This window comes from Sturnus vulgaris, chromosome 11, assembly GCF_052056855.1.
Source record: "Sturnus vulgaris isolate bStuVul1 chromosome 11, bStuVul1.hap1, whole genome shotgun sequence".
NCBI classification, from domain to species: domain Eukaryota; kingdom Metazoa; phylum Chordata; class Aves; order Passeriformes; family Sturnidae; genus Sturnus; species Sturnus vulgaris.
In genome coordinates, this window is record NC_142253.1 from 17,251,034 (window position 1) to 17,266,007 (window position 14,974).

A 14,974-nucleotide genomic window follows, 5' to 3' on the forward strand; every position below is an offset into this window, starting at 1 on the left:
TCTAATAAGTCAATTAATGAGGCATTTAGACAATCAGTGTCTAAAAATCTCCACACAAACAAAAGAAATTCCAAAGAATATTTTTCCAGAATTCTTCAGACTGAAAAGTTTCCATTTCATAGGTAGGTGAAACTTCTCTAAACATATACAACTTGTAATAAAACATTTTACTATTCACAAAATGTGACTAATACAACAGACGTGTGTTTTGGCTCTACCTCTGTCTCAGAAAGCAGCTGCTTTGTCTCAAGGCTGAGGCATTTCACAAAATGGATAACACATGCTTTATTAGAGTCCTCCAGTTTGCACAATTAATATTTGATTTACAGAAAAAGCCTTAGCAAATATAAAGAGCGAGTCACCACAAAGCAGAAAGCTGCCATTTTAACAAGAACACCAGAAGTAGGATGAGCTACACGGGCTTAGCATTTGCAAATGTTGTGCAAAGTACAACCCCCTCCTCCAGGATATTACCTCTCACCCTGGGAGAGAATGCTGGCAAAGTGTTTTTACCCCATGGAAAGCACTCTTCAGACTGTCAAACTTTGAGAGAGCATTCATTTCAACAATTTGGATGTAATGCATAACTTGAACCTAAAGTACATTGACAAAAGAGTAACAATAGATAAGGATATCTGGTTTCTCAGTGAACAGCTTGGAATCTGCTAAAAAGGTAGGTGGACATTTTCCTAAAAGTAGATTAACTTAGAGCTTAAATAAAACTACAGCAAAGAGGAGAAAAGTGCTGTGCAAAGATTTATTTTTTTAAAATATTGCATGCATATTTGTAATCTTTCAAAGATCATGTTTGCAGCCTCTTCCCCTTTCCTGCCTGAAAAGTGCCCAACCTGTATAATACTCTGAGGGTATTGTCTTCTCTTGTTTAGTCTCAAATGTAAAGTAAAAGACAATGAGAGGCTATAGGTATAGAGCATTTGGTTTGAAAATCCTTATTTTGACAATAAAGGAAAATGCATTTGAACCCCACATTTTTAATTAGTTCATTTATATATATGCCAAATATTTAATATTAACAAAATTGTCTTGCTTTTAACAAAAACAACAAACTGGGAAACAAGCAAATGCAATTAAGAGAATATGTTCCTTGTTAGTTGGAAAAAGTTTATTATTTCCCAGTTTCTTCTAATGTTAAGAACAGGTTTTATAAAGTTAGAGTCTAATTAAAGGATATCAAGAGTTAAAAGTTGTTCCATGTTCCTTATGTGTTACAAACCACTGCCAACAAGTCCTCTAGGCTTTAAATATTGTTTTGACGGATTGCATTTTCATTTCCAGCCCCAAAGAAAGTGTTCTCCAGAGTCCAGGCACGAGCAGATCTTCACCAGCTCACTGAAAGCCACATACATTGTTCTGGGCAACAATGGAGACTTTGGAGGCTACTTTTTTTTTGTTTGTGTTTGTACCTTTGGTAAATCCAGCACCACCTCTACAGCAAGAATCACTACAGTTTTATGAGTATGATACAGATGTTTCCATGGGAAGCCTGACCCAACAAGATTATGAAATACAATCCAAGGATATAAGAAAGGTATTTTATTTATATTTTCTTTTTAATATCTTAAACTAAAATAAGTGTTATGTGAAATAGGTGTTATGTGCATGCATGTGAGTTTTATGGAAAAGTCCTAAAATAACAGGGAAACATACAATGGGTTCAGACATAGGGAAAGCCACTCAAACTAAAACCACAAAAATATTACTCTTGCTACAGGCTGAGTAAGCCACAGAAGGCAAGCTTGCACAAATAAGGCTAAAGCATCATTTTAATTCTGCTGTTCTTATGTGCCTGCAATCATAAGTGTTTCAAGAACAGGATTAATTATTAGTTCAACAGTTTGAACTATGTTGTATTAACTCAGTGAGTTTGCTTACAAACAAGGAAGGTGATGATCTTTATTTTTTTTTTACTACCAAAGTCATAATTAGAACCCCTCTTTTTTATTGAAATAATCTGCCAGTATAAACCACAGTTCCTCTTTGGACTTGCCAAACTATCAAGTTTCTTGCCTCAGTTTTTCAGGGGTGGGTGGTTTGGATTTTTTACAGCTCAACAGTTCAGCCGTCCCAAACTTCTATTGAATGTTCAGTGCTGGAGGAGCCACTTACACATTAACACTTTGAGGGTCTTAATAAAGAGAATATCCCCCACATTTCAGTGCACTCACCAACATCTCCAAACAGAATGTTTGTGCTGGGTGCTCCACATTCCTGCTTCTGAATTTCAATACAAAAGCAGAAGACACAAAGCCATGGGAGAATTTAGTGAAGTGCCAGGGACAGTTACAAACCTCACATCCCCATTCACTAACCAGTACACATCAATAGAGAAGGAGATACAACACTGATCAGGGAGAAAAAACCAGCAGCAATTGTCCCAGGAGTAGGTGCCAAGGAAAATACCACAAATCCAAACCAAGTGGTAACAGCCCAGTATGAAAAGCTCAAGCAGGTTTTCGTTAATATTAACTGTACTTATTACAGTAACTCAGTCCAATAAGCAAGAAAAATAAAACAGCAAAAGATAGTAAGTAAAAAATTGCAGTCCAAATACAGAAAAATCACTTTCATATACCTTTTTAATATTTCCCAATTCTACTTAAATTACAGCTTTCCACTGTAGGCTAAAACAATCAGTTACATATTTATAGCAAAAAAATGTATTTTGAAATCTGATATCTGCCACAGTGATGAAGTAACATATTTCTATAAAACCATGAAAAAGAGACTATATAAATGACTTCTAACTAATCAGTGACTATCCACTCAGAAGTACATTTTTAAAAAATACTAAACCTGCTAACTTTAACCAGCTAGGCACAGCATCAGATGACACTCATTAATAAATTGCTTGCAGAAGATTGCTGCTGCTTCAGTAAAGGAACAAGGAGTATACCTACATGGAAATGGTGCCAATGGATGTGCCACAGACAAATCAAACTCCTCCTGGCAGTGCTATAAGCTGGAGGTCTTCTGAAGGCCAACAGTTCTGCTTAGGATAATTCTAGGAATGTAGTTGGTCATTATTTCCATCAGGTCAGTTCTCCATTGACATGTTTTCATTGCAAAATAACAAATGAGCTCCTTATGTGCAACAACTACATCGACACAAGTGCCAGTGTTCCCAGTTTAAATCATGGGGTGCACAAACAGATCTTCTATTCATTTATTGCACCAGTTTTACTCCCCAAATATTCCAAGTGTTAACTGGAACTGAACTATGTGCCAAATGTTTCCTCAAGCATGCCCAGTCAGAAATCTATCTTGCATACAAATTTAACTCCTTACTGTATGCTTGAGCACACAGTTAGAAAAAAGACTTTAAGTAAAAACATCAGAAGAAATTTATTATGATGATTATTTGAAACCACAGCCACACCAGTCTTGAATAAAAATTTGAACAATTTAAATTAAAACACAAAATAATAAGTTCCTCAGAAGAACAGATCCACTCAATTAGATACTGTCTCACATCTGGACTAATTTCATTGACTATAAACCACCAGATCTTTGTGTTATAAGATGAATAAATTATTTTGCAGAAATTTGTAAGATGGTTGGAGCATTTAGATGTTAAGTGTTAATGTGTCTGTGCAGTAAAGTGCAAGAGGCAGGTGGAATTTAAGTATGTGAGTAGGCCAATATTCCTTCCATGCATTCCTTACATATGCAAGTAATGAACTTGGTTATAATCCAAACAATCTTCTGCACTGATACTCCATAGTTAGGAATTTTGGCTGATTAGCAAATACTTTTTAATTCTAGGAATTCAATGGTATTCTGCAAATTACCAGTTTTAATTTTTGTGACATTTCCCACTGGCAGAGATTAGCAATACATTGCATTCTGCTAAGAAGTCCCATCAAAAACTACTTTGATGGCTCAAGTAGCAGACTGTGCTAGAAATCTTCACCTGGGACAGATAAGCTGTGCCAGCAAGTGTTATCAAATGTCCCTCAGGAGCCAAACCAGCTGCAACCATACAAGTCCACTTGTTCCATGAGCAGTCCATGCAGTCAGAAGTCTCTACGGGCACAGATACCTCAAGGTCCACATCTTCATGTGCCTAATCAACCTATCTTTGGGAGCTAACTCCTGCAGAAAGCTTCTGTGAGATTTTCTGTCAGAGCGTAGCTGCTGAGCTGACATCCTCAGCTTCCCTCCACCCAGCACAGCCAAATTGCTGCCAGAATCCTACTGAGAACCTAAAACCTCACTAGGACAAACCAAGCTAGCCCAAACCAGAGCCAGAGCCTGCAGAGGCAGACGCAGGGAAGAGCCAAGGGACGGATGATTCACAGGCTAAAAAGGGGTCAAAATGACAGAGGCTGGCCAAGATACTTGTTTCTCAGGCTTTGTGTCAAGCCTGAGGGGTTTATTTTGCAGAATACAAAAATTCCCACAGTAAAGTATAAGCAAGCAACTAAATACCAAATAAAACACAGTATCAGAGGGAGCTTGAAAGCTCTTACTTGCACACTGCACTTGCAGATGAACCACCTGTGTGCCTGAAGCAGGGGAGAGTGGGGAGATTAAGAAAACTAAAAGGGGTTCATTTGTCAGCACGCCCAGAGTGCAAGCAGCTCTCCAACAGAGCACTTGGATCCTGCTAGGGCCCGATCCTTGAGCATGTTTAAAGCAAAACATCTTCCACATCACACAATGCTCTTTCCTGCATGTGTTTCCAATAGCCACGCACACCAAAGAAGATATTGGCTTGTTCTGTCCTACAAATATTCCCCATTAAAAAAAAAATCCAAATGAATGATGCAAAACAAAACCGACTTCCACAGTCAAACTGAAATCCCCTTAACTTAAATGCATGCAAATCACAGTATAAGTCACTGTATCTATACTGTAAATAGAGTTAATAATAGGCAATTCTCTAAAATTCCCCCAGTCTCCAATGAAAACCTGACTACTGTTCTCTGCATCACAAGAGGCCCTTTCTGTTAGTAGCCCACACCTTAAAACAGACTTACATGTAGATCACAGAAACAAATTACTCAATTTCAGCCAATACCTGCAAGGAATGTGTTTATAAACTAAGTTCTCCTGCAATTGAAAAGATGCAATGACTATCTCCAGGAGGAATTCTGAATAGCTTTAAATACAAGGACATCTGTCATTTTACTGAGATTATTTGGGTAAGACAACAACAAAATATACTCACAAGAACCCTATTGAGTTTTGCATTGTATGGAAAATCTTAATCTTTGAAACTCTATTGTAAATACCCACCACTTACATATTCCTTCCCACCATATAGACTGTATTTTCTATTTTGTGTCTACTGTCCTTTCCTGAAGAACTGGAGTTTCCTAAAGAGCACTGGCAGCACCTTCCCTTCTTGTCTTTCAAAGTGAATAGTTCATATTTAAAAGTGACAATACATCACATTAGTCATCCAATCTATAAAAGCATTTTAAAAATTAAGTGCCTTAAAGAGGTATATTGTAGGAAGCTCACTTTAAGATGTTATTTCAGATCCTTGTAATGCTCTGTGGTTTTTGTCTGTGGTTTGTGTTTTAAAATGACAATTGCTCTCTCACAAAGGATGGAACAAACATTTCTCTTGACACTTCCCTAATGCTGCAAAGTGATGACAGGCAACTCGATGTCCCACCAACAAAGGACACAAGTAAGTTAACTGATAAGAACATTGTGATGTTGAAGATATCCAAGAGAATATATTTTAATGTACAAATCTGATGTGGAAAGGATGACAAAGGCTACAGAATTAATCTTTTCATTTATGAATGTCTTTCATATCTTCTGTGAAAAGCCTTCTAACTTCTGATGGAGCAGGCTGAAAAATTTGAAGAATCCTCAGGTAAACTGAATACACAAAGCACAGTTTGTAAGCCTCTCCACAGACTTGCCCAGTCATATTTGCCATTGAGATGTACCCAAGTTAAATAAGTTAGGCAAGACAACGAAGGAAAACAAAATACATCCCCCACTAAGTTCCACAGTTTAACCAAGTGCTGATGAAATATGATGTGCTTTAATTAATTCAACAGATTTATTTGAACAATTGGTTATTCTCAAAGTGTACATCTGATGATCAGGAAGGTCAATGTTTAAAATACATCTGGAGCATTCTTCATTTGCCAAAGCTTCCTACTGGCTCTGGGTACATTGTCCAGATTTCTCCTAACAAGCCCCAGTGTTCTCTACCCATGAGAGGGACAAAGTTTCTCTGCCAAACAGAGCAGTGAGAAAAAGAGACTTATTTTGTGTGTCTGATCTAAACTTCCAAAAATAACTAATGATTCAGCAAGACCAGTGGACTATCAATCTCCACCAAAGTGGTAATTCAAGGTTAATTATTGCCAAACAGCCCCTGTCAACAAGACCCCATCAAAAACTGAGCAAGCCTCCAAGAATATCAGACCTTCTAGACAGACAAGCATAAAAACTATTGCCTTTTTAACAGTGACAACATTGTTCGACTTTTTCCATTTCCTACACAAACATATGAAAACAAGCCATTAAATTAAAAAAAGCCAACAAACCAAAACACCAAACGGGGTGCAACCTAAAAATGATGATATTCACAAAGCTAAACCTCAAAAATCTTCATTCTGTTCTCTGCAGTGCTGCTGTAAGAAAAAGAATTACTGTTACATGTACTGGATTGGCTTCCCAGTATTGGCCAACTGCTTTTGTAACTCCTCACTGGTTGTAGAGGGTCCTGTTCTGCTGTGTAGTGACAACTACGCCATGGAATGACCCTGCTGTCTGCACTAATTCACTCCAGGGTGGAAGCCAATCAAAAGTCTCAAAGTATAGAAAACACAGCACAAGATACAGCAGTGGTGCTGAAACTGGATTCAAAGCCACATTCATTATATATATTTGAGTATTGCTGGCAGAAAAGATTAAAGCAAATCAGAAGTTACTGATATTTAACTACTGTCCATGAGGAACAGGACAAGCCACAAAGGTCTCAAACTACATCACAAAATGTTTCTCTCTCTGCTTAAAACAACAGCTGTAAAAATCTCAAATATAAAACTGATACAGATTGTCCATAAGGCTCTGAGCAACCTGGTCTAGTGAAAGTGTCCCTGTCTCTAGCAGGGGGCTGGAATGAGATGATCTTTAATGTCCCTTCCAACCTAAACCATATATAATATTTTAAACATAATTGCTGGAATTTTTAATCAAAAGGTTTAGACAAAATAGTAGCTAGGAACAACACAGGATATTGTGTGACCTGCCAGAAATGCTCCAATGCACTTACAGTAGCAAATCCATGCACTGCCAGGTGTTCTTCCGTGTGGGTTTGGTTCTGAATGTGATGTTTAACATGGTCACAAACTTTTAGTTGTCACATTCACCATACTCTTAGTCAGCTAAAGATTTAAACTGAATTCAGGCCAATTAACAGCATTCACATGCTCAGGTAAGAACAGAGATTAGACACGGGGAAATCACACATAATAAAAAGAACAAAAAACCCCAAACAGTTGAGAACATTAAAATTTTCTCAGAACTTGACGCAAACAGAATTTTTTAAAAACCTAACAATGGGGAATCTCAAAAGACACTAGATAAAATTCTATTTTGAGTAACCAAGCTGAGTAAGTTGTACCTGTGTGCTCAACCCTTGCTGGCAGACCTGCCCACGTGTTTGCTGTGCGTGTGCCTGAGCGGCTCCGTGTACTGCGAGGAGATCGACATCGAGGCCGTGCCCCCCCTGCCCAAGGAAACCGCTTATCTGTACGCTCGCTTCAACAAGATCAAAAGGATTGCAGCCTCAGACTTCGCTGACATTAGTAAGTGGCAACCCAATTTCCATCTCTGTTCTAGAATACGAAATGGAAAGGCAAAATGGAAATGCATTTTGCACCCTGTAAATATCTTAATACACCCAAACAATCAGGCAAAAAGCAGATTGCTAAAAATAAAATTCAGCTCTGCATCCCAGCCAGTGTTAAATGACCTGGCATTGTTTTTCCTTCAGATGCTCCAGGGACAGCTCTGCCAGCTATCTCACTCCACAGCATGACAAATTCTATCAATATCTGAAATCATTTAATCTCCAAGACAAAAAGAAGGATCCAGAGTATTTCCCTTTTTTATTTTTTCAATTTAAGACCAGGAAAAAAAAAATCCAGATGTCAATTTTACCCAATTTTAATAGTATTTGCATTTGTAGATAACAATTTTGATGCTGCAGCCAATAGTTTAACATTTAGCATATATACGAATTTCACATGCCATGTAATTAAAAAGTCAATACTTAGATTTTAATTTCTTTTGTATAAAGCTACCTTGAGAAGAATTGATTTTAGTGGAAATAGGATAGAAGAAATAGAAGATGGAGCCTTTTCAAAGCTTCTGCTGTTGGAAGAACTTTCTCTTGCTGAAAATCGACTTGTAAAGCTTCCTGTTCTACCTCCCAAACTAACAACATTTAATGCAAACCAAAACAGAATCAAGAGCAGAGGAATCAAAGCAAATGCTTTCAAGGTAAGGAAAAACCCAATAATTTAGGTAACCAAAATAAACTAAATTAGTAACCAGACTATTCAGTCTGCCACCAAATGATGTTTCTGTATTTTCTGTAATCTAAGAAACAAACTATGATGAAGCAGCTTTCCAGCTTTTGCTTTTAAGGTGCTCTAGAATATCAGTCATTTGTGCACTTACTCGATCATGTCCTCCATGTAGAAAAGAATTTTCTATGAAATATCTCACCTGCTTGCTTTCTCTCTAACATGTAAAGAAAAAATACTCAAAAATTGATGGCTCAAGTATAGTTTTGAGGACTAAAGAAATACTAATAAACAATATATATTTGGAGTACTTTATAGTGGTTTCACCTTTTATAACCAACATGCTGACAAATTTCCCAAACTCAGGTCTGTTCTATAAATTTCTTGATATAGCATAATTCAACATTCACAGCAAAAGAATGGCTTTTGTTACATCAGTTTACAGGCTATGTGATCAGAAAAAATTACTAATGTTTTTATAAACAGGTATAGTTACTTAACCTCAAGTAATACCAGCATCAGTAACCTCTCTTTCTGTTTAACAGAAGCTCACTAATTTGGCCTACCTCTACTTAGGACACAACGCACTGGAATCTGTTCCCCTGAACTTACCGGAGAGTCTGCGCATTCTTCACCTCCAGGTATTCCCAAAGGATTTCCTTCACATTCTCTTAGCTAACACCTTGGGTGTGACACACTTCAAATCAAACTTGTTCTGTTTTAAAACAGTTCCCACTATAGTTTTCCACTGCACCTCTGAATAAAACAAGTTACAATGTGTATGGCCACAACCATCCAGAAGTTGAGAAGCTGCTAATTGCCATGCAAGGATTTATTATTGGTTTCTGCACATCAGGGATAGGAAATAAAAAAAGCTATCCTCTTGTATCAACAATACATGTGTGCATTTACTTATAAAACCATTTTGGTTTGCAGTACAACAACATCACCACCATCACGGATGACACGTTCTGCAAGTCCAACAACACGCGCTACATCCGCACGAGCATGGATGAGATAAGGATGGAGGGCAACCCCATCGTCCTGGCCAAGCACGTCAATGCCTTCTCCTGCCTGAGGATGCTGCCCGTGGGAACCTACTACTAGCACTGCTCATGCCATTCCACATGCCAGGCCCAGGCATGTAACAAGGGTCACTTCTCCCTCTGTTTACAAGTTCATATCCTTTCCCTTACTAATGCTCTTTTCCCTGCATACCCAGGACCTTCTGCTATGTTGCACCGTTCTCCTCTGAAATAACCATTTCAAACCAGTCACTTGAGTAGTTACCGTGTCCCTCATGCTTTCAGAATCTTTTCTGTTAATGAAAGTGTAAAAATATATGTATATGTACACACATCATCTCAACTTTTATTTCACCACTTACTCTTTAGGTAAAAAAAAAAAAAATATCACACAAAACTGCTTATTCTCACTCTTTACCAGCACTCACCACATCTTACTTTCAGAGAAATGCAAAATTTTCTTTGAGCAAGCTAAAGAGGAAAAATACTTCTGGATTCCAATCCGACTCCTTTAATCTGAAATGAAATCTTTCTGGTTGACCTTCAAAGGTGTATTGGATGAAGATGCATATGAGAAAAAGTTTTGTTTAGAAACAGAACTTCTCAAAGCTTAAATTTGTTAAAGTTTCATTAAAACCTTGATTTGTGGTAAATGAGAATAACTCCTATTTAGGTTTAGTACACCAAGCAACATAGCAACTGGAACTTTGCAAAGATGTTTTACATTTCCTTCTACTATTTTGCTTTGAAAATAACATATGTTTTATTTTTACACAATGTATTTTTAAGTGAAATATATATGTTTTGCTGAGCTGTTCTCACAAGAGCTGTTTTTGCAACACCAGTTTCCCATTTTAAAACAATGGTCTAAGTACAGCATAATAAACTCAAATATTTTTGTTATTAACTAATGATGTAGACCAAACCTTGGTTCCACAGGTTCTCCTTACAGGAAATGTGACATTATAGTTAAGAGCAAAGCTGAATTCATGCATTTACCTGGAAATAAGTATGATTTCATCCAGATGTCAGAGCAAAGAAAGAATTACCCTTCTACAACAATACCTCTGATCATTGGGGAAAGATCAAATCAAATTTTGAAATTAAAAAGAAAAGTTAATTCCATCATTAATCTGAAAACAGAGGTAACTTCAAGTAATTCACTCAACTACTTGAACCTATGTAGTGTGTTAAAAACACAAATTGACATGTGCAGGCCTTGACACTCAGTTCATCTAAAACTGGCCATCATTGATAAAGGGCACAATGTTTTTAATTCCACAAGAGCACATTTCTGACAGAGTTTTCCCCCTCAAATACCTACCATGGGTGTAAAGCCTCCAGACAAATTGATGCCAAAGGTGTGCTAGTAACTATTACAACATCAACTTTGTACTAATTTTGAAGCTAGTATAGATGCCTAATTTGTAGAAATAGTTAAGCATCAAATGCATGATGATGTATCACTACATCTAGAATATTGATTTTACAATATATTTTGTATTAGTTTTATTTATCTTATTTAGCTAAGTCTTGATTTGTTTTGCTTCTGCTTTGGGGAATTGATGTCCACTTAATTCTGAACACATATTTTTGCCCTGAACCCATTACCCAAGAAAAACAGCAATCCCCAGTATTTTCCATTTTAAGTTATTTAGTGTAACAAGAAGGAAATTCCATTGTCTTAATTGAGAACAAAACCAAGTCCGGCAGCAATACTTGGTTTTCATTCTTCCACATAAATCATAAAACTTTGATGTCCCCAGGTTTTTAGCAAAACATAAAAAACAACTTCAAAGCATGTAACAATACATTCCAATGTTAAGCCAAATTTCTATTTGGAAAAAATTTAACCTATCAGTTCTCGCATGTCTCTTGTGATAAACGCTTAAGATGGAAAAAACACAGCTGTAAGTGTAATAATGTTACATAAGCAGCAGCCTCTGATCTTCTTCTCATCCTAAATCGTTGTTACTAAAACTCTTTCCAGTATTAACAGAATTAGTAAATATCACCAAAAGTGTGTATGCACAAATGCATATTTTTGTAATACATACACACTTAAATATTCTAAGACCTACCCACTACCACATGACTGATTTTACATCAAAATGTTGTATATATTTCTGAAACATACTAATTATCAATCAGTAACACCAGTATTAATGCTCTGAATACTTTGTGAGCAAACCAAAGTAGACAAGTAGTACCTTCTGAATGCCTCATGCAGGCACCGAGGTCTCTGATGTGTTTTGACTTCAATTTCCCCATTCACAGCAAGTTAATCAAAACGTGAGTAAAAAAAGGCTTCAGTAGGGAGGATTTCCACCTCCTATTTGTGTGACCAGTACTAATATCGAGCTGAATGTAAACCGTTCTGTTTTTTCCTGTCACTCATTTCTCTTCTGTATTTCCAATAAAACTTGAATTTTTGTTCTTGTTTATCAGTACCAGCTTCAAACACCTGCTCATCCAGCCTTGACAACATGATTCATTGTTCACAGCAGACTAAGCTTAGAAAATTGTTTCAGATGTAAATCCATTTTACAGACATAATTATTGTGACAATAGCAAGACCTGACCTACAGAATACTGGGGGAACACTCCATTTGCTCCTTCAAAACCTATTTTGAAATGACCTTGAATTGCCATTAATCTCAAAGCATTCCATATTCCTTGAAGTACTCATCCACTTCTACATTTCCCCTTTCTTCTCAAGTATCAAATCAGAAAAGAAAAAATAAACTACCTTTGGTGTTTTAACACTACATTCTGAAGAAAGTATCAGAAACTATTTTATTTCTACATAGAAGCCTTGGCAATTTTCTTTTAAAAATAAACAGATTAATAGAAAAGCTATAAACTCAAGACTCCCCCCTCAACATTTTTATCTCCAAAACAGGGGAGAGTCTAGAGAGCAGGTAAGGGGAAAAAAAATACCAAGATTACAGACTCATTTTTAATGTTATGTAAGCGTTAATATTAACAGGATAGACTCTTGAGTTGGTTTTATGCATATAATAACAACATATGTCTAACTGCTTTACCACAAATGACTAAAACCATTAAATTACAAATAGATGTTCTCCTTGGCAATCTAGTTATTTGAATTGTCAGATTTGATCTTTGAACCCTTTTATTAATTCTCTTACCTGAGAAAGTCTTCTGTTTTGAAATGAAACAATTAACAATGCTAACAAAAATAAGGCCTAAAATACTCTTCATAAGCACACAGTCAGTCATATTTGGTAAATATTCTCCCAAACTGGTTTGACTTTCAACTTGATCCTTGTCTTTGATGATGGAAATAAAATTACCTTTAGTAAGAACACCTGATGATAATGCTGATAAACTGGTAACATCTTCAGTGAATTATCTTCACACATCTTTTACCAATTAATAGATAATTTCCTTGTTTATACTCAACATCTGAAGAAATACTTTTAAAAACTGCTTATACAACAACAATTTGAAAATTGTCTCCAAACCCTTTTTCTATTTTTTCATTTTATTATATTTTAAAATGAGAAATATTTACAACAATTCACTGAATCACTGTCCCAGAAACCACAGTCACTGCTGATTTAAGGATCAGAAAGCATCAAGGGAAGCTGGAAAAACCAATTACAGAGCCCTAAATCTCTTGGTGTTCTACCTTTTCTATGAAGGGTTTAGTGAAAAGCCCTTACACAAAAGCCAGCAGGATTAGGCAATGCCAGTTAATTGCTCAGGTGAGGACTGGAATTTTTTTAGTATTATCAGAAAAGAGAAATCTTTTTTCTATTCTGGTTGATTGGATAATAGAAATTTATTAATCTGGCACAGAACTCAAAAGCCTAATAGACTGAAAAATAGGAAATGATGCAGTTCCCACTTGATACTACAGCTGAAAAGTAAAGATGGTGTTGAGTTCAATGACAGTAAATTATTGAGGTACATAAAACCCAGCCAAGAAACCACAAACAATTAAGCAGCTAAACATCCTTCTCTTGACATAAAGCATCATGTAAGTTGTTTTGTGTCTGTAAGACTATAGTATTTTGACTCCAAGAATTAGTTGTTTATCCTAAAACCAGCACAAAGGCCAAGCAAACAAGCTAAATACTGATAACTTAAAACTAAGCTCAAATACTATGTTCCAGTTAGGAGGAACAGTTTATTCATCATACAAGTCAAACACTCCAGAACTGAAAGTGCTGTCACCCAAACACATGCTGACACATCTTCAAGAAAAACAGAGGTAATCCTTCAAAGTCAACATTAACATGCCAAAGAATACAAGTGTTATTTTCCTTTAATTTCTTCTTTTTCCTTTTTTAAAAAAAATCAAAATAGAATATAGTACCAAAGCAAACTGTCTTGCTCCTGCACAGAAAGGCACAGTTATTTTCCTCCACCCAAAAGGAACACAACAATTGCTGCTCAATTGCCTCTTGAGCACAGCACAAATTTTTAGCTCATATTCTTTTCACCATCACATATAAAATTAAGATCCCGTATTCTGCTAAAGAGCCAGTTTCACCTCCAGTGCTCTGTCTTAATAAACTTCTTAAAGCAATAAGTATTGTACTAAGAAATAAAGGCTTTATAGACACTACCTTGAAATGCAGGAAGGTGTGTCTACGATGTTCATACCACTCAGCATAGGTTGAAAGGCTTCTGAAAAATGTCAGAAGATCTCCACGTTCTTCAGTGCTATAAAACAAAAATATATTCTTTAACCCAGTCCTAATCAGATGTATCAATCCTATAGCCTAAAATTCACACTTTAAAAAATTGATTAGTATTGTTTGAATACGAAGTAGAAATTACCCAAAATAAGAATGACAAAGCTGAAAAACAGCTGCAGTGCAATGATTGAAAAGGAAGCTGAAGAACACATTCCTAAACCAGTGTTTCTAGTGGTAGTCTTATGTGTAAAATGTGGGAACAACATAGTCACTTACAAAATCTTAATTTGATTTTATTTTTGCTCAGCTAATTTTCTAAATAAATTCTAACATGTTACATATTAAAACCTGAACCTCCAAAACAAGGATTTGCCAAATTGCATCACTAACCTTCAAATATTCCCCAAATCTTTGTCCTAACCAACTAACTGTACATGACATGTTACCTGCCCCTGTATACATGACATTCAGCTTTTCAAGATTAACCTTGCAGCTTCAGTAGGAAAGGAGAGGCCTGATCACACAGGGCATCTAAACCAAAACTTTTATTAGACAATTAAATCTTGATGGAATCTTGTCTCCAGAGCAGAGGAGCTCCAGCCCTCTGAACATCTTCCTTGCTCTCCTCTGGACCTGCTCCATGTTCCTTCTTACGCTGTGAGGAGAGTGGGAGGGAAAGATAGATATAAACATTCATTTTTCAGATTTCTAGAAAGGATCAGGATGGAGAAAGGAAAAGACACAACAGAAGGTG

At 36.4% G+C, this 14,974-nt stretch overlaps 2 protein-coding genes across 3 annotated transcripts in view; one reads left to right on the forward strand and one right to left on the reverse strand.

Annotated features, from left to right (window-relative positions):
• The window catches only part of CENPP (centromere protein P), a 111,934-nt gene that overhangs the window by 86,817 nt on the left and 10,143 nt on the right, over window positions 1-14,974 (reverse strand). For both annotated transcript variants that reach the window (XM_088171656.1, XM_014869745.2), the window contains exon 6: window positions 14,149-14,245. In XM_088171656.1, the coding sequence (XP_088027782.1) occupies window positions 14,149-14,245 (97 nt within the window). The remainder of the gene's footprint in view (window positions 1-14,148; window positions 14,246-14,974) is intronic.
• OGN (osteoglycin) lies at window positions 1,335-12,000 on the forward strand. The gene is made up of 6 exons (XM_014869744.2): window positions 1,335-1,549; window positions 5,575-5,659; window positions 7,644-7,802; window positions 8,297-8,499; window positions 9,071-9,166; window positions 9,462-12,000. Exons 1-6 carry the CDS (start codon window positions 1,382-1,384, stop codon window positions 9,630-9,632), a joined length of 882 nt encoding a protein of 293 aa, XP_014725230.2. The 5' UTR covers window positions 1,335-1,381; the 3' UTR covers window positions 9,633-12,000.